Here is a 19,587-nt window from a genome sequence, read left to right as displayed (position 1 = left end):
GATAAACTCGCCTCAGTGGTTAATTATTTAAGATCTGTCCTAATTTGTTGATTTAATCTTTTGTTTATATGCACTGAACAAAAATATACACACACTTGTTTCTCTTCCCATTTTTCAGAAAGATCTAAGACTTTCTATGCACACAAAGGCTTATTTCTAAAATGTTTTTTTTTCCATTTTAACACATTAAGTGCCAGAGACGACCTAACTCGTCTTACATAATCCAGCGCTTAAGTGCCAAGGACGGACTAACTCGTCTTACATAAACATTTTTTTTTTTTGACGGTGGGACATCAATCAACCCCTTTTACATCTTCGAGATAACTATTTGGAGCAAGAGCATGTGTGTAATCTATTTTACCGACCACTAAGTGGCGACAGATACAGAGAGAAGCCACAGCCACGGGACCCGTAGCAGCCGCCTCCCGCGGAAATGGCTTGGCGATTTTACAGTCAGAAGCCCGGACACACACACAGAACGGACAGAGATCTCTTCCCCCCAGAGCCGCGCAGCAACGCGCGAACACACACACACACACACACACACACACACACACACACACACACACACCGCGGGAGCAAGCCATTCAAGGAAATGGCTTGGCGATTTTACAGTAATCCATTTCAGACTCGTCCCCGCACGCAGGCAAGCAGGCAGGCAGGCACGCAGACAGACAGGCAGGCAGCACAACGCGCTTCTGACACGCCCGCTGTTAGGAGGAAGGAGGAGAAGACACACGGAGGGAGGAGTTTGAATGAGAGGGGTGTTTCCTGTTATGGAGGAAATTACTGTTCAAAACTATTGTTTAGAATGTCTGACGGTCTTACTGATGCCAAAAATGAATGGTTAAAGTGACTGTTTCACAAAAAGCCATTTATCTCTGAATAAATTTCCAGACGCTGAAACCATGCTGTACTCAACGGCTAATATCTACATAACTACTAACTCTGCAAACTAACTCTTTTAGACAGAGAAAGCACACATTCTATTAGTTATTTTTAGATGATTGGTGTTCATGAATTCTTAACAGAAAAGAATCCTCGGGCTGTTCTAAAATGAGCCAGAATCGTCAAAAACACCCCTGGCACAACTTACCTACAGGAATGAAAACATGGCTGGCATTCAATGTGTTAAAACAATACAATGCCACAGATACTGCAATATTGCAAGTTTTGAGGGAGCATGTGTGCCGACTACAGGAGAGCTCTTGATAAAACTGTCGAGTGGCCGTTTCTTGTGACATCCCATGGCACACCTGCAATAATCATGCAGTTTAATATCAGCATCTTGCTATGCCATATCAGTGTGCCATATCTTGTCAGATGGATGGATTCTTATCTTGGCAAAGGAGAAGTGCTCACTAACTAGTAAAAACATTTGGAAGCAATAGCCTATGCCTTTTGTGTTCATAGTAAAAGTCTTGGATCTTTTATCACTTATATTTTTGTTTATATGTGTAAACCTCAGGAAAATCTCCAGTTTCCGCTGACTTGCCCATGTGGATACACTGCAATAAATCTCACAGCATAGTAGTAGTGGACATTTGGCCACAGAAGACACTGGTCTGGTGTAGATATGACCACTAGTAGTCAGACATTCAGGTGATTAACATGTAGGTGACTTCAGCTGGAGAAATAAATAGATGTGTAGAATGAGAAATAAGAACTTTGACATCAGCGTCACCCACACCAGAGTGGATAAGCTGGATAGAAAAGGATGCACCAGGTCACACCATTGACCTATTGTGATTTTCTTTTAAACAAGTGTTATTACTGTGTATTACTTTCCAGGAGGCCAAACAGACATTCTTCCAAAAAATAAAGCAGCTACAACTTTCAACGATTTCTCTTCTCCCTCCTCAGTAATGAAAACAGATTTAGTGAGAAATTCTTAACAAAATGCACATCCGTTTCAGGACATACATTACAGAAACTACGTGTACAATGCACATCAATGTCTCTAAATAGTTTTTAGCTGGATAGAATTAACTAGTTTAATTTTTTTTAATTAAGTAGATATCGATTTAGCGGTAGGTAGCCAGTCCAGGTCCAAGCCATGCCTTCTTCCATACCACATCATCTACAAATTGATTCCAATATGAAATATCGGTAATGGCAATGTTGAAACATGGCTCATAGATCTTACCTGTATAACTGGTAAAACAGATTTTGCCCATGGAAGTGTATGTTGGAGATAACAAGGGTAATAGTTGGGCTGAAATCTAAACTCCAACCTGTTGAATTATGCCTAACGTAAATATGTACATCATACATCATACAGCGGCGGAGACGTCACGCACGTCGGCTGTGACGCACATACGTCACAGCTCCCGCTACAACGTCATTTCCAGGCGACCAGAATCGTACTTCGCGCTCGCGCCAAGGATTTACCCTGCCTTGACAACTAATCTGACATCTACCAGCAAGCAAACGTACAGTATCAATCATGGTATGTCACAACATATACTTGTCGATGTGTTCGAACAGTGAGCGGTCTGTTTTTGGAAACTCGTTCCGTTGCATCAGAATATTCGTGTTTTGAACCTGTCTGCTGTTTCGCAGCATGCACACAAGCCAGCTAAGTTAACGTTCATGTTAGCTGATGCTAACGTTACAAAAGATAACCTGGGCGAGGTGGCTCAACATTCTGCAGGCAGCACATTATTGTTGTCTTTGCCCTGTTTTGTAATTAGATAACGCGTTAAATGTATGAAATTGACAGTTGTGTTTTGTTACGAAACCCAAAAGGTTGAATGATGCATGCATCCATGTAAAAAGTAAAAGTTTTGCAGATGGTGGCCACAAAATACACATTAGCGTTAATACATTGATTTGCAACATATAACATTAGGTAACCATGCAACAATGTTCCTTCTACCCTGTCGGTAGTGTCCTGTTGTGATTGCCTTGAAGCTAACATGAGTCATCTTGGGGAACAGGACATTAGGCGGTTCTTTGCACCAACAACAAGCAAAGCCACGGTGCAGAAAGCAGCAGCCCCAAATGGAAGCATCAGCACAGAGCAAGAGAAGAAGAAAAAAAAGAAGTCTCTCTCTGCAGAGGATGACGTGAAGAAGAAAAAGAAAGTGACTCCCAAGGCAAGGAAATCATGATGTGATGCTCTGCTTATAGAGCCTGAGCCATGCAGATCTGGTGCGTTATGGTTAATTATGCTTCATGTGCTGCAGGTCACAAGCCCCAAAGCAGAGAAGAAACAGGACAGCGGGAAGAAACGCAAGAAGCGTGCAGTCATAGAATCGGGTAATAAGAGTGGCTCTGCATACCGCACCATTCATGTCTACTACAGTCAGTAGAAAGCGTTTAGCTTTTATCAACTGCAGCCAGCAGCTTGTCAGTTGCTCTTCACCCACTTCGTGTTTCTATTTGCTAATTCATCCCCGTCTTTCTGCCTACCAAGACTCAGAGGAGGAGCCAGAGAGGAAGCCAAAGAAATCTCCTAAAGAGAGGCAGAAGACCAGCAAGGCAGAACCTCCTCCCAAGAAGGATCCTGTGCAGTACGTCTCTGAAACAGGTGATGTGGACGAAGCTTCATTGTAGTTCTCACACGCACACACACACTACTGCCAAACCAAAACACTGTCTCATACCAGCACTTACCCTGGCTGTTATGCAAAATAACTTGTTTTGATAATTGAAGAAATCGGCTATTCCTCCATTTTTGGTTGTAGACTCAGACAGCGACACATTTCTGACCTTGAAGAAGACCTCCAAACCCCAGGAGAATGGTGTGTCCAAAACAGCAAAGACCAATACAGAGAAGACTCCGCCAGTGGCCAAGGAGACGACGAAGTGTCCCGTTAAGCCCTCCTCCACCCAGGGGAAAAAGGGGGTGAAATCCCCTCCTGTACCTGTCACCCCAAAGTCGGCCCCGCCCGCCAAGCCCAAACACACCCCCACCTCGGTGCTGGACTACTTTGGCACTGCGAGCGTTCAGCGCTCGGATAAGAAGCTGGTAGCCAGCACCAAAAGGAAGGCTGTGAGTATTGTTGATTGTTGAACCCCTCTTTATTCCTACCTTTTTCTTTGTTCATCTTTTATTTGTTCTCTCCAAACTCTTTCCCTTGTCTCACATATTTATCCAAAATGACATGGCTTTCTCTGAGTATTTGTACATTGAATTTTTTACTGATGTTTGTTCTCATCCTCTCACTAGACTCTCAAATAACGATCTTCATTTAAAATCTCAAAATTGCCACATACTAACTGTATAAATGCCAAATGATGATACCATACACAATGGTACACCCACGGCCGGATTCGAACCAGTGACCTAATGAGCTGATGTCATGGACTGGACCACCGTCACCACTACAGTGTCACCCAACTGTGAGGTCATTGATGATGTCACTGCAACTGTGAGGTCATCGATGATGTCACTTCCACTGTGAGGTCATCGATGATGTCACTGCAACTGTGAGGTCATCAATGATGTCATACATGCCAAGATATAAATAATAGGGCTGTCAATTGATTTTTTTTATTCTAAATCTACCTTAAACCGAGGTACCTTAAACCTGAGAGCTGTGTGAAAATATGCACTGTTGTATGGGTAGTAGCTATTATCATTAGTATGGGTAAGTATTTGGTATTGTTATTATTGCTACTAGTTACTGGGAATACACATATCTCAGGCTGCACTGTGTGAAGTTAATGGTGCTATCCTCTACATCTCTCGAGGCATAGACAGGAGCAGCTGCATGCATGCTCTCTCTCCCCTCTCTTTCTCTCTCGGTCTCTCTCTGGTCTGATCGCCCTCCCTCTCTCTTTCTCACTGCCTTTCTGTCTCGCTCGCTTTCTCTGCCTCTCTCTCCCTCTCTGTCTCCCCCCCCCCCGTTCTCTGTCTGTCTGTCTCTCACTCTCTGCCACGGTGAGAGACGAGACAGACGGGAAGAGCTGACTCGCTCCCTCTCTCTTACCCAAAAAGCAGGACATCTTTCTCAATTTGAAGCTGAACTTGCCATTATACCCATTTTCTTCCTCCTCTTCTGCTCATGGAGCTTTGTTTCTGCTTGCAATCAACGTTACTGCTTCCTGATTTCCCAAACTATGGAGCGGACCAAGGCTCAAACATCACAGAAGGTGCATGCGTTAATCGCGCGTTAAAAAAAATAGTGTCGTTAAAAGGAATTTGCGTTAACGCGTTATCGCGTTAACTTCGACAGCCCTAATAAATAAGCAATGTTTCTGTGTTCGACTGCTACTTGATCGGCCGCCTTACCTCAGCCGCATTGCCCCAATAAAATCTTAAAGACATCTCTGTGATTCTGATCAATCACCTGTGACGAGTTCTAATTTAAATAATCCAGCACATTATAATTGAAGCTACAACTTCCCTACACTAACTGTATGTACTCTGACTTAAAATCCCATCCGCTCCTCAGGCATCTCAGGACCCAGATGATGTGATGAGTGATGAGCTGATCGCCAGACAGCTGCAGATGGATGAGGACATGGAGGTAGACTGACCTACACTCCAGCTGCTTGTTTACTATAAACACTGATGTATTATTAACAAAGCCAGTGTTGTTTCACCCCTCCTCTTTCTAACCCCAACGTCTTTTCTCACTTAGCTGGAAACACTGGTTCATGATGACGAGGAGTTTGCCAGAACGCTGGCCATGCTGGACGAGGAGCCACGCGCCAAGAAGGTGACCAACACAACCACAAAGACCTACATGCACTTCCTACATACGCCATTAGTTGGTAAGTCTCATTGTGTGTGTCCCCTCACACAGGCACGTAAGGAGACCACGTTTCCCAAAAAGAGCAGCACAGACTCTGGCAGCACGAGCAGCCCGTCAAAGACCAACGGGACGATGGACTTGACGGATGACGTCATCGGTCCGTCCCCGAAGAAGAGCCCCGCCTCTGTCAAGGCCAGCTCCAAGCTGGCCTTGATGAAGAGAAAGGACGAGGCGCAAGCTGTGAAGAAAGAGGAGAAGAGCAAAACACCCATTTCGCCCGCAAAAAGTAAATTCTCCCCCAAAAAAGAGCCCCTCACCCCCTCGAGCCTGGCCAAGAAGTTCACACCCAAAATGGCGACCACACCCACCACACTCAAGACATCCCCCAAGAAACCGGAGGTGAGTCGCTCAGAGGGTTTATTTACCTTGGAAATATTTCAATCTGTAATCATCTCAAATCAAGGCACCGTGTGCATCTTCTTCATGGTGGAAACGATGCTCTCTCCCTTTTCTGTCAATGTGAGCAGAGCACAAGTACTAGTCCTGATGATGCAGAGAAGAAGAGAGGCAACTCTTCAGCCTACAGGAACTACCTCAACAGAGATGGACCACGAGCTCTGGGCTCCAAGGAGATACCCCAGGTAACACATACTGTACCTCTAAACTTTAGAGGTTAGGGAGAGACACATACCAGCTGCAGACGTTGTGTTCTGTGGCTGATCAGGTAACACGTACCTCTAAACTTTAGAGGTTAGGGAGAGACACAGAGTGCCTACCATCTGCAGACGTTATGTTCTGTGGCTGATTTTGCTGATTCATGTCACTGCCTTCGTCTTATGCTTGTTCACTAATGGTCTGTGATGGTGTGTGTGTGTGTGTGTGTGTGTGTGTGTGTGTGTGTTTTCCAGGGAGCAGACAACTGTTTGGAGGGCTGTGTGTTTGTGCTGACGGGGGTCCTGGAGTCCATGGAGAGGGACGCTGCCAAGACCATGGTCGAGCGCTACGGGGGCAAGGTGACGAGCAACATCAGCAAGAGGACCACCTACCTGGTGCTGGGCAGAGACAGTGGAGCGTCCAAGACCGAGAAGGTGACCAGACAGACTTTATGAAGTCTTAAATTTGGCTTTCTGAAACCTGCAGATGGCTTAATCCTTACACACAAACGTGCTCTATTATGTTTAGTGTTCACCCTTATTGACTCCTTATGCTTTGAGTTTTGTTTTTATGCTTGAACCATTCTCTTGCCGATGTGTTATGCCATGTAGATTATTTTGTGTTATGCCATGTAGATTATTTTTGCTGTTTTGTCTCTAGCCATGTTTGAACAGTTTGACTTTATACTCTGTCTTCCCTCACTGCTCAGGCGGAGAGTTTTGGTACCAAGATCCTGGATGAGGATGGCCTTTTGGAGCTGATCAGAACCAAACCAGGAAAGAAGTCCAAGTATGAGATCGCTGCTGAGGCAGAGGTCAGAACACACAAATCTACCCTGATCACTATATCATGCTGTTGGGCGTCCGGGTAGTGTAGCAGTAGATTCCCGGCCTACCAACACGGGGGTCGCAGGTTCGCGCCCCTGTGTTACCTTGGTCGGGCGTCCATACAGGCACGATTGGCTGTGTCTGCGGGTGGGAAGTCGGATTGAGGGTGTGTCCTGGTCGCTGCAGTAGCGCCTCCTCTGGTTGGTCGGGGCGCCTGTTCGGGGCGGAAGGGAACTGGTTGGAATAGCGTGATCCTCCCAAGCGCTATGTCCTGCCGGTGAAGTTCCCCGCTGTCAGGTGAAAAGAAGCGGCTGGCAACGGTGCATGTGTCGGAGGAAGCATGGTGCTAGTCTACGGCTCTCCCCAGATCGGCAGAGGGTGTGGCGACCGGGGCAGCAGGGGGAAATTGGCCAAGTACAATTGGGGAGAAAAAATGGGGGGAAATCAGAAAAGTAAAAATAAAAAAAGTATATCATGCAGTTTGCAAAGTGGTTTCATAAATCATAGCCTCATTTGCACACAAAAGGTGTCACTTCAATGGTATTTTTGAGTACGTGTGAATTTCATTTTGACACATTGTATTTCTTTTGGTGCCTTTTCCATGTCGCACAGAGCAAGGCCTCCACGAGCAGGACCTCAAAGAGCACCACCCCCCAGGCCCAGAAAATCTCCCCCTCCAAGGGTAACTCCAGGTCCCCTCACACCCCCAGCCCATCCAAGACCGGCCTGGTGGCGGGCCGAGGTGCACGAGACAGTGGCGGCACCACGCCCAAGAGAGACTTGGCCCCTGAGGCCCGCAGGGGTCTGGGCCTTTCTTCCTCCTCCTCTTCCTCAGCAACATCCTGCCCCTCACTGACCGGAGAGGGCGTCAGCCTGCTATGGGTGGACAAGTACCGCCCCCGCTCTCTGAAGTCTGTGATTGGCCAGCAGGGAGACCAGAGCTGTGCCAATAAGCTCGTCCGCTGGCTGAAGAACTGGCACAGGCACCACAGTGGGGGAGCTGCCAAACCACCAGGTAGGAGAGACAGAGGCTGTGTGTGTGTGTGTGTGTGTGTGTGTGTGTGTGTGTGTGTGTGTGTGTGTGTGTGCGCAGTCCGCACACATCTTGGAGGTGTTCCATCCACATTCTGAGCAATGCCGAACCAATTTTTCCTCCGTTGTTGAAATGAGTAACCAAAATTGATGTTGTTTTTAGTAGAGCCCGACCGATATATCGGTCCACCGATATTATTGGCCGATAACCGATATATCCGTATCAGCCGATATGTGGCCGATATTGCCGATATTTTTTTATTTTCTATTTTTTCTTTTGTTTACTGTTTCATTGCATTGATGTCATTTTGGACAATAAAGTTGATTGATAAGCTGTAAAATATCCTGCCTACATTACATATCTCAAGTCATGTCAAGTCATATCTTTGTCAAGTGTTTGATATTTGAGGGATAATTACCAAAAATATATATATAATGTGTATATATAATATAAGAATATCGGCCGATATATCGATATCGGAATCTTTTTACTCCCTAATATCGGTATCGGCCTCGGCCTCAAAAATCCAGTATCGGTCGGGCTCTAGTTTTTAGTGAATTTCAGCTCCTGACAGAGTCAACAGACCTCTCTACCTGTGTGTAACTTTTATACTGTTTCTTGCTCTACAGCTGCCAAATTTGGCAAGTTTGGAGGGAAAGATGATGGATCAGCGTTGAAGGCTGCACTGCTGTCTGGACCCCCAGGGGTGGGGAAGACTACCACCGCGGCCCTGGTCTGTGAGGTCAGTCTCAACACGCGCACAAACACACAATTTGGTCATTCATTGTTGTTTCCTGTATACTTTGTCGTGAGAATGTTCTTCATATGCACCCACATTTCCCATCTGGGGACGAGTTAAAGCTTGAACATTTTGCCAGTTCTCCTTTGACTCCATCTTGTCCTTCTCCCTCTACCTGCGTGTGCGTGCCTGCAGGAGCTGGGCTACAGCTACGTGGAGCTGAATGCCAGCTGTACGCGCAGCAAGAACAGCCTGAAGGTGGTGGTCGCAGAGTCGCTCAACAACACCAGCATCAAGAACTTCTACACTGGTACCGCCTCGCTCTCTTTATCTTCCTCCGTCTCTCTCTTTCTCTGGTCTCTTCTCACATGTTTGAACGTACGCCAGCCTTTACAGATGTACACAGGCAAATGGCATGTTGAAATAATAATATGAATGTCTGTAGCCTGTATCGGTAATTCGGTATGTGTAACTATTGGTGTGTGTTGTGCAGGCGCTTCTCAGACCGTGAGCAGTAAACACGTCCTGATCATGGATGAGGTGGATGGCATGGCCGGCAACGAGGACCGAGGAGGAATCCAGGTACGCAAACACACACACCTCTCTGTAAAATGTGGGAAAACTAGCTGAACTAAGAAAGATATTTTAACACACCATTATTATATCTATTTGGCCACATTGTTGTTGTTTCTAGTGGGTTTTTTCTCTTCTTCCTGCTGTTTTCTGTTTTGATGTTGTCTTAATCTTGTATGTTTTTATGTCCTGAGGACTACGGATGCAAATTAGCTTTTAGCTAAATCCGACATATTTACTGTTATCGTATAGATCACTCTGTAAGGTAACTGTTCATTAAAGTGTACTGTCCTGACCAAATGAACAAATAAAGTAAAGTAAAATATTAGTCAAAACAAATTAAATCAAAAATAGAGGTAAAAAAACAAACAGGCAAATGTTATATTTTAAGCTAACAAGGGGGCACCTCCCATTTGTCATCTAGATATCAATTATTTTATGTCGTCTGCCTTGCTTCCTGACGCCGACCTCTTGATGTTTTTGCCTCCTTCAGGAGATGATTAGTCTGATCAAACAGACCAAGATTCCCATCATCTTCATGTGCAACGATCGTAACCACCAGAAGATCAGGTCATTGGCCAACTACTGCTTCGACCTGCGCTTCCAGAGGCCTCGAGTGGAGCAGATCAAGGTACACGCACACACACGCGCTGATCTGCCCTATCACACCTGCCACCAACAGCTTTTCTGGCTGGTTGGATTATATTTGGCTGGAGGTAATTTAGGTAAAACACCCAGAAATCTTGGCGTCAATACACACAATGTAAAGATGTTGTGTTTGGATCCAACCAGGATGAGCTTGGATAGCAACTGTAAAAGGAGCTAGCAGTATGGAAAATAATATACGGTAGTTAATGGATAGTCAGTCGGCTCGTGAATGGTACAACAAGGGACACCATGTGTCTGCTGTCACTTTGGTCTAATAGAATGATTAGTATCAGTTAAAATAGAATTCAAGGCAGAACACTGGAGATGCTAGACTGAATCAATTTCCTCTCTCTCTCTCTCTCTCACATCTCCACACTCTCCCCTTCCTCTGCTTCTTTTCCCTCTACCTTCCCTCTTTCCTGTGTTTCATCAGGGAGCGATGATGTCCATAGCCTTCAGGGAGGGCATCAAGATCCCGCCCCCAGCCCTCAACGAGATCATCCTGGCCTCCAATCAGGATGTCCGACAGGTAAAGAAGCCAAAGAAATAAGGAAACCCTTTCTACCAGGCCCATAAACGTCTCTCGTCTGCCGTTTTTGCTAAACCTGCCTCCCTCGTTCCCGCGCCGCCCGTCTCCTCCTCTCCCCAGGTGCTCCACAACCTGAGCATGTGGTCGGTGAAGGACAAGGTGATGACGTTCGACCAGTGCAAGTCTGACGCAGCCAGCGCCCGCAAGGACATGAAGCTGGGGCCCTTCGACGTGTGCAGGAAGGTGTTCATCTCCGGGGAGGAGACTGCCCGCATGAGCCTCATAGACAAGTCCGACCTCTTCTTCCACGACTACTCGCTCGCGCCACTCTTCGTCCAGGAGAACTACCTGCATGTACGACCGGTGGCTGCCGGGTGAGAGAGGAGATACAGATATGCACAGCGCTACCTATACATACACATCTTTGATGCACAGCGCTACCTATACATACACATCTTTGATATGCACAGCGCTACCTATACATACACATAATAATAATAATAATAATAATAATAATAATGATTGGATTTATATAGCGCCTTTCCAAGGCTCAAAGCGCTTACACAGAATCATTATTCGTTCACACCATTCGTACCGGTGGTTCAGAAGCGTGGCAGCCACACATTGGCGCTCAACGGCCCCTCCGAACCACCATCATTCATGTCTACATTCATACCAATCATACCATTCATGTCTACATTCATACCAATCATACCAATCATACGAGGCAAGGAGGGTTAAGTGTCTTGCCCAAGGACACAACGACAGCAGCTGGGAGGGAGCGGGGATCGAGCCGCCAACCCTTGCGTCATTGGCCGACCCGCTCTACCTCCTGAGCTAAAGCCGCTATGATATGCATCTTTGATATGCACAGCGCTACCTATACATACACATCTATATGCGCAGCGCTACTTATACATACACATCTTTGCTCATAAGCCTGGCTGAGAACAAAGGATGAACAGTAATAGCATCTGCTGACAGACTCAAACATTTGATCCCAACGCAACTGTGTAGACATAATTATTCCTTTTATGTTTTTTTTTCCAATTTGTACCAATAATAATTTGTTCCAATGTACCATTAAATGAGGTTAGGATTATAACAGGTTATATTTTTCTTCCATCAGTGGTAATCTGAAGTCCCATCTGATGTTGATCAGCAAGACGGCCGACTCGATCTGTGATGGAGACCTGGTGGACAGACAGATCCGCTCCAGACAGAACTGGTCACTACTTCCCACTCAGGTAAAAACACATTATAGTGAATACCCGCACTGTAGAGCAGGGGTCTGCAACCTTATTTAGCATTAGAGCTATTCACCAAAAATAGAACTAGTTACAAGCTACTTTGCCTTTTTTTTTGCCAAGGCGAGTACATTGAAATTTAATTAAAAACCATTTGCACGTACCTATGTCCTGCTCCAACAGCCCCCTTTACATCTTCTCAGAATGCAGAACCTCTCCTTGCTATGGTTTGTTTGTGCCTAATTACACCTCTGATATATAGCATACAGCAGGGATACTCAACTTGCTTTGCCCGGGGGCCACTTTCGTGAAATGATAGAAGGCCAGGGGCCAGTTAATAAACAATCAATATACATTTTTCTGTAGCGGATTGTAGGTTTTTGGGGTGTCAGCCGGAGTTTAGTCTGACAATGTTGTGCACACCGGATAGTTAGTTAGGTTAAGTACATACATAAGTGCCTGGGTAGCGAGCAGACGGCGGTATTTGACAATTTAGCAGCTAAATCATAGATTTTGTTTTTTAATATATTTTATTTTCACATTTTAAATTTTTATAGAACACAAACAAGACAAAACCGACAAACAGGCTCAGACACAGGGGAAAGAAATGAAAAACAAAACAAAAACAAAATATAATCAACATTACAAAGTGCCGCCAGCCACCTAAGGTTCTTATGTTCTTGTAAACGATATACCTGGGATCTATCGTTTAATAATTAATAATTTAATCATTTATATTAATAATTTATATTAATATTAATATTAATAATTGAATAATTGAAAAGGTTGTCTATCAGCAACTCAACAAATTCCTAACCTCAAACGCACTTCTATACGCACCAATCAGGCTTCCGCCAGCATCACAGCACAGAAACCGCGCTCACCAAAATCATAAACGACATCAGAATGAACACAGACACAGGCCAAAGTACCGTACAGTTCTGGTACTACTGGATCTGAGTGCGGCATTCGACACCATCGATCACGCAATCCTACTTGATAGGCTAGAGAACTGGGTTGGGCTCTCGGGTGCGGTCCTAACCTGGTTCAGGTCCTACCTCCGCGACAGAAAATACTTTGTGTCCTTGGGCAACAACAAATCGGCCATAACTAGTATGACCTGTGGGGTGCCGCAGGGATCTATAATGGGGCCTGTTCTCTTCAACCTCTACATGCTCCCTCTCAGCCTAATTATGCAGAAAAACAATGTGGCCTATCACAGCTATGCTGACGACACGCAATTGTATATTGCTCTCTCTTCAGCTGACTACTCTCCAATAGACTCACTCTGCCGGTGCATTGACCAAATAAATGTCTGGATGAATCAAAACTTCCTGCAGTTGAATGGAGATAAAACGGAGGTGATCGTTTTCGGACCAGAAAAGCAGAGGCTCAGAATTGCCGCGCTCCTCGAGTCGCGATCCTTGAAGCCCAAGGACCAAGTCAGGAATCTTGGTGTTATTATCGATTCCGACCTGACCTTTAACTCCCACATTAAGTCTATTAGGAAATCAGCCTTCTATCATTTAAAAAATATAGCAAGAATTAGGGGCTACATGTCCAGACAAGATTTAGAGAAATGAATCCATGCCTTTATCTCTAGTAGGTTGGACTATTGCAATAGCATTTTCTCCGGCCTCACTAAAAAAGAACTTGGACAACTCCAGTTCATCCAAAATGCTGCGGCTAGAGTTTTAACCAGGACTAGGAAAGCTGATCACATCACTCCAGCTCTTAGGTCCTTACACTGGCTTCCAGTATCCTATAGAATAGATTTTAAAATATTGTTGTTGGTATATAAATCGCTAAATGGCCTTGGTCCAAGTTACATCGCCGACTTGCTCCCACGCTACGAGCCGTCTAGACCTCTCAGGTCTGCAGGGTTCGGCCTATTGGATATTCCTAGGATCAACTCCAAACACGGAAGAGCCGCGTTTGGCCACTATGCCCCCACTAGCTGGAATAAACTTCCTAAAGACCTCAGGTATGCCCCGACACTACTTGCCTTCAAGAATAGACTTAAGACCCTGTTGTTCTCTGTCGCCTTTGACTGTTAATCAGCTCTTCCACTGCCACTTTTAACCTATTTTTATTTATCCTATCCTATTTATCCTATCCTATTGTATTTTTTGATTTTAAATAAGGCGTGTGTGCCTTTTGTTTTTTCCTCCTGTAAAGCACTTTGGGTTGCTTCCTGTATGAAAGGTGCTATATAAATTATTAAACTTGAAACTTGAAACTTGATCTCACTCAAGGGGTCTATGGGAAGCCAGCCGGGTGAGTCACCCGTCACCCCTAGCCTCGTTGAGGTAGACTAAAAACGGGTCCCAGATAGTTATACATTTTCTAAGTGCATTGGTTCTCAGGAACCTAAGTCTCTCCATGCGTATAACAGAGGTCATGTCCGTCAACCACAATTGGAAAGAGGGTGGAGAGGGAGATTTCCATTCCTTCAGAATTTGTTTTTTGGCGACAGTTGTCCCCAGTGTCAGAGACTGTTGCACAGCTGTAGGAAAGTTCAGAGAAGACTCCGAGCAGCCGAAGATGGCGAGTTCTGCCTCCGGCTGAAGGGCCACCCCGTAGGCCTTAGAGTACCAGTCAAATATTCTGGCCCAGAATCCCGTCAGTGAAGGGCAGAACCAGAAGGCATGAGACAGTGTGCCCTCCAACACTTGACATCTTTCACACAGTGGTGAGATAGTAGGATAGATCTTGTGTAATTTCTGCTTAGAGTAGTGGAGACGGTGAACGACTTTAAATTGAATCAGCTGATGTCTGCTATTAACTGAGCAGAGTTGTACAACCGATATATAATATATAATGTCAGATAATTCAGTACCAAGTTCTTCCTGCCATGCCTCTCTAAATCCTCTCTAAATCATAGATTATTGAAAGATATTCCATATTCCAGACTGAAATGCTATAACAGAAGTGGAGTATTGGCCAGAATGACATGAACATTTGGACACTTAGGCCATGTTCACATTTCAGGCAAATACGATTTGCTGATAAAGTCAATAATCTTGCATTATCTTGATTGGTTTCCCAAATCTGATTTGGGAGTGTGTCCACACTGCCACAAATCTGATTCTCAAGTCGGATCTGTGTGGCCAGACCTAAACAGCCTATCTGCATGGGTTGCTATGGTAACGGCCTGGGCGTCAGTAAATACGTACGTTGGTGATGTGGTTTTCCTGCGCAGAAGCATTTGATGACGAGTTGCGAGTGACGTTCAAATCAGATTTGGTGGATCTGCGCGTCCGCACTCAAGTCACATCAGTCGAAAGCAGATTGGAAACTACCTCCATATGTGGTTTGGGACAAGTGACACAAATCAGACTTGGAGCGTCCAGACTCATAAAACCAATCTGGATAAAGTCATTAATAGGTCACTAAAGTTCACAAATCAGATTTGGCCTCCTAGTCTGAACATGGCCTTATTCAGCGGGTATCTTGCATCTTGCGTTCAGGTTTTTTTTTTTTTTTTTTTTCCCCCAATTCCGGTTCCAGTTGTGTATCACTGGCATACAGGATTTCAGGGCTGTTTTTGTGATCTTTGAATAAAGACATATTGTGTTTGCACATGGACTGTTATTGAAATGTGACTGGTAGGTTTCAGATTATTTTGCCGTGCGTAGCGGTGCGGGCTTGTTCTGCCCACAAATCCGGTGGGATCCATCGATCCACCGAGTGGAATTCACAGCATTCAATCGCCAGGATTGGCCAATGTCAACTCCAGTCCCCAGAACGGTCAAATCAAATCATCCACACACTATGTCCCGCCTCTCTACCTGGTTTCAGCGAAGGCAATATTTGTTTTCAGCAAGTATACGTCACACAGACCCTCTGAGACACCCTCTGAGGTTTCATGAACAGCGATTGCTCCCATTGGAATCCCGCTCGCTAGATAGTTATAGGAGATTCACTATACATGAGTGGGATTTAGTTTATGCATAAATCATAATAATTAAAAAATAATAATTGTGGATTCATTTGTGAGTTACTTAATTGACGGCTTGCAAGCTACCTGTTGGCGACCCCTGCTGTAGAGACTGTACACAAGAGGATTCAGGCAAGTTCATCATTGTGTGTGTGTGTGTGTGTGTGTGTGTGTGTTTTCCAGGCCATCTATGCCAGTGTGTTACCAGGGGAGCTGATGCGAGGCTATATGAACCAGTTCCCCACCTTCCCCAGCTGGCTGGGCAAGAACTCATCCACCAGTAAACATGCCCGCATCCTCCAGGAGCTGGCCTCGCACATGAGCTTGAAGTGAGTGGCACACATAGGCCATAGTTTTCAGACGTTTCCACATATGTACACACACACAACCATAGCTAGAATCTGCCTAAGGCCGTGTGTCCATATAGCTTCTTTTTCTGACCGTTAAACCCTGGAAGTGCGCTGGTGAGCGCTGATCCCAGCGCACAATATGCAATCAAGCAGATTGAAAATAACATTAGGAAGCTAGCTTGATAGCTAACAGCTAACAAGCTAGCAACACACGTTCTGTGATAAAAGCACAACACTCACCAGAAATATTAAGTGTCTAGCCAATCTGCTCCCACAATTGAGCCTTTCTGTCTCTGTTGTAATAGTTTCTCCATATGATTAGTTGCCTGAAAAGGAGCACCCGACACCAGCGTCTTTCTGAAAAGTTAAAATATTTTCAACTGGAAGTGCAGGGAGCCGGCGCACAAAACACTCTGAGCGTTCTGAAAATAGACCCTGGTTGCAGCGCGCTTTCTCTAGACGTCCATATGCGTCCGCATACGCTATCTCCTCATTGGAAACAACTGAAAAAAGATGCTGGTGCTTAGGAAAAGAAGCTATATGGACACATGGCCTAAGGACGTTCTTTACTGTGGTTATGGGTACGATGCTGACGAAGCACCCATGATCACAGTAAAGAATGTCATCAGGAGTATTTTGGACTTCATGCAGTAGTTGTGTGCGTGTGCGCGCTGACTGAAACTATATTCAGGCGTGAAGTGTCATTGCTTCGTTACTCTCACATTGGTGACACTGTCAGCCAGTATACAATTACCGGTAAGTGTGCCTTATATGTAATGTAATGCCTTACCTCTCCAAAGATCACCACAAGTTAAAGACCTTTTGTCAGCCTCACCTAACGCATAACAACAACAGAAAAGTGAGAAAACAAAGAAAAATGGCTTGTAATTGCATTACCTTCTCCTCATGTCTCCCAACTTCTGGACTTCTTTCCCTCCTTCCTTCAGGACGTTGAGCAGCAGACAGGCAGTGAACCAGGACTACCTGCCCTACCTGCGGGGGGCGCTGCTGACCCCGCTGCAGCGGCAGGGAGCAGAGGGCGCCGGCCAGGCCGTGCAGCTGCTGGACGCCTACCAGCTCATCAAGGAGGACGTGGACAGCATGATGGAGATCAGCATGTGGGGCGGGCAGCCCGACCCCTACTCCAGACTGGACCCCAAGGTCAGCACGGAGGAGCAGCATGGGCTGCCTGGGCTTTATTAGGGACCATAACAAAGATGGTCAAATGCTCCGGTCACTAACTTGTACAGTTTTTTCTATGAGAGTGGGAGTCCTGACACTGGTTGAGATCAATGCCACTGAGCTCCACATGCCTTTTATTATATGGTCACTCGGCAGAGGTGGGGGTTCGAGTAACATGACTTGGACTCGAGTCCCTCCCAGTCAGTTCATTGTTTGACACTTGGCTTGATGCATGAAGAGATTCCTTGAGACTTGACTTTGGTTCTGACAACTTGGGACTTGACTGAAATGGTTTCTAAATTGTTGATCAAAGATCCTGTCGAAGATGCACTTAACAAGTTTTCTTTTTAATTCTATTAAAATGATTTTGCATCGAAATATCCTAGATATTTTTTCTTTAAGATATTAAATTGATACTGGACCCTAGATTTGTTGTGACATGACTTGGTGTTCTACATTTAGACTTGTACTTGACTTGGTAAATCTACATTTAGACTTGGAACATAATTTCCGACTTGACTGACTTGGGACTCAAGCCAAATGGACTTGATCACACCTCTAATGCTCAATCAGCAGTGTTTTCTGTCCTCTAGCTGTCTGGTCAGTCTTTTCACTATCAGTGTATATGATTTGAAGTCATGATAAGTCAACTCAGAGGGTATTGTGTCATGCACAGTCCTGACTCCACCCCTGTCCTGTCTCCCCCTCCCAGGTGAAGGCGGCCTTCACGCGGGCGTACAACCGTGAGGCGCACCTGACGCCCTACTCCCTGCAGGTGGTCAAGAAGGGCCGGCGCGGGGGCGGAGCGGAGTCCGAGATGCCCGGGGTAGAGTCCCAGGACTCCCAGGAGCCTGAGGAAGAGGAGGAGGAAGGCCTCACTGCTGACGCTATGATAAAAGTAAGAAAAACCCATCTGCGGATGATTGTGATTTGTGTGTGTGTGTTTTATCATAGCTAGGGGTGGGAATCACCAGATGCCCCATGATATGATATTTAAGTCATGATATGATAGTATTGCGAATCGATTTATTACCTTTTTTTCACTGCAAATTATGTCCCCAAAGGAAAACCTTTTCACCATCTGTTTAATCTACGTCTACTTAGATGTGATACTCTGCTGGATCATTTCTCCTCCCTCCCACCCACCCCTCCCTAATCATAGCTGGCCTCAGTTCGTATCTGATCACTTCTTTGTCTCTTGTTCCTCCCTACAGCAGAAGAAGGTCAAAGCAACCAAAGCCACCAAGGAGCCCAAGAAGGAGAAGACGGAGGTTTCTGCAAAGGGCAAAGGCAAGGGGAAGGGCAGAGCTAAGAAATGACCTGTGACCAGTGAGGAGGAAACAAACTGTCCCTGTCTGTCCCTCCACAAAGACTGTAACACTTCTGTCCCTGTCTGTCCCTCCACATAGCCTGTAACACTTCTGTCCCTGTCTGTCCCTCCACAAAGCCTGTAACACTTCTGTCCCTGTCTGCCCCTCCACAAAGACTGTAACACTTCAAACTGTCCCCGTCTGCCCCTCCACAAAGACTGTTACACTTCCTCATGAGGCCGTTAATGATTCCTTAACGAGCCTTGACCAGTTTCTCTACTTTGCCAGTCTTGAATTGTGAACGGCAGGAAGCTCTGATTCATGTGCATCGCCCCAAACCCTCCACTCCCCCTGCATCAGCTGAGAAACTGCAGAATGTCCGGTGTTGTACTTCCTGTAATGTCTCCACAGTGTACAAATTATATTCTTGATCCGCTTGTCCCCTCCAGTATCATGTCAGCAGCATTATGGGGATGATGCCTCTGAACCAATATGGCCCATTTCTAAAGTCACTGCTTTGTGGTTCAAACTTTGAGGCTGTAAATAATGTAACTGTAGTGTAAAAGACTGTTGCTTTTTTTTACTACTACAATGGAACTCTGTATGTACAACTGTAATACTTCTGCTTTCTATAGTGAGCACTTTGATGACCAGTTGGACATAGAACATTTTCCTGTACATGGCAATTTTGTAAAGATTTCATGAGGATTACCGTAATAGAGAAATGTCTAGCTCACGGGAGTGTCAGTTTTCATATTTGATGTTTAATATCTTTGTCCTGTATTGAGTGAAACCCGGCAATACGCCAAATGGCCTATAGTCATTACACCACAGTAGGGTTTATGTTTAA

The 19,587-nt window shown here is 45.4% G+C and overlaps 1 protein-coding gene across 1 annotated transcript; it reads left to right on the top strand.

Moving 5' to 3' along the window:
• The first annotated feature begins 2,360 nt into the window (after positions 1 to 2,360).
• On the top strand, positions 2,361 to 19,473 carry rfc1 (replication factor C (activator 1) 1). Its single transcript, XM_083634802.1, has 23 exons — positions 2,361 to 2,449; positions 2,940 to 3,098; positions 3,189 to 3,261; positions 3,419 to 3,532; positions 3,690 to 3,997; positions 5,403 to 5,477; positions 5,592 to 5,669; positions 5,757 to 6,104; positions 6,233 to 6,346; positions 6,614 to 6,793; positions 7,069 to 7,173; positions 7,799 to 8,201; positions 8,849 to 8,961; positions 9,154 to 9,268; positions 9,452 to 9,540; positions 10,025 to 10,162; positions 10,613 to 10,708; positions 10,829 to 11,082; positions 11,838 to 11,955; positions 16,079 to 16,224; positions 17,193 to 17,406; positions 18,140 to 18,325; positions 18,642 to 19,473. The coding sequence occupies exons 1-23, from the start codon at positions 2,447 to 2,449 to the stop codon at positions 18,744 to 18,746; spliced, it is 3,534 nt and encodes a 1,177-aa protein (XP_083490928.1). The 5' UTR covers positions 2,361 to 2,446; the 3' UTR covers positions 18,747 to 19,473.
• The last annotated feature ends 114 nt before the right edge of the window (positions 19,474 to 19,587 follow it).

The sequence above is a fragment of the Poromitra crassiceps genome (assembly GCF_964638095.1).
Source record: "Poromitra crassiceps genome assembly, chromosome: 4".
In the NCBI taxonomy this organism is placed as follows: domain Eukaryota; kingdom Metazoa; phylum Chordata; class Actinopteri; order Beryciformes; family Melamphaidae; genus Poromitra; species Poromitra crassiceps.
This window is presented reverse-complemented; position numbering and strand designations above follow the sequence as displayed.

Coding starts and splice junctions, on each gene's coding strand:
- rfc1 (XM_083634802.1), top strand. Junction 10,163..10,612: donor CTCGAGTGGAGCAGATCAAG/GTACACGCACAC, acceptor GTGTTTCATCAG/GGAGCGATGATGTCCATAGC. Junction 10,709..10,828: donor CCAATCAGGATGTCCGACAG/GTAAAGAAGCCA, acceptor TCCTCTCCCCAG/GTGCTCCACAACCTGAGCAT.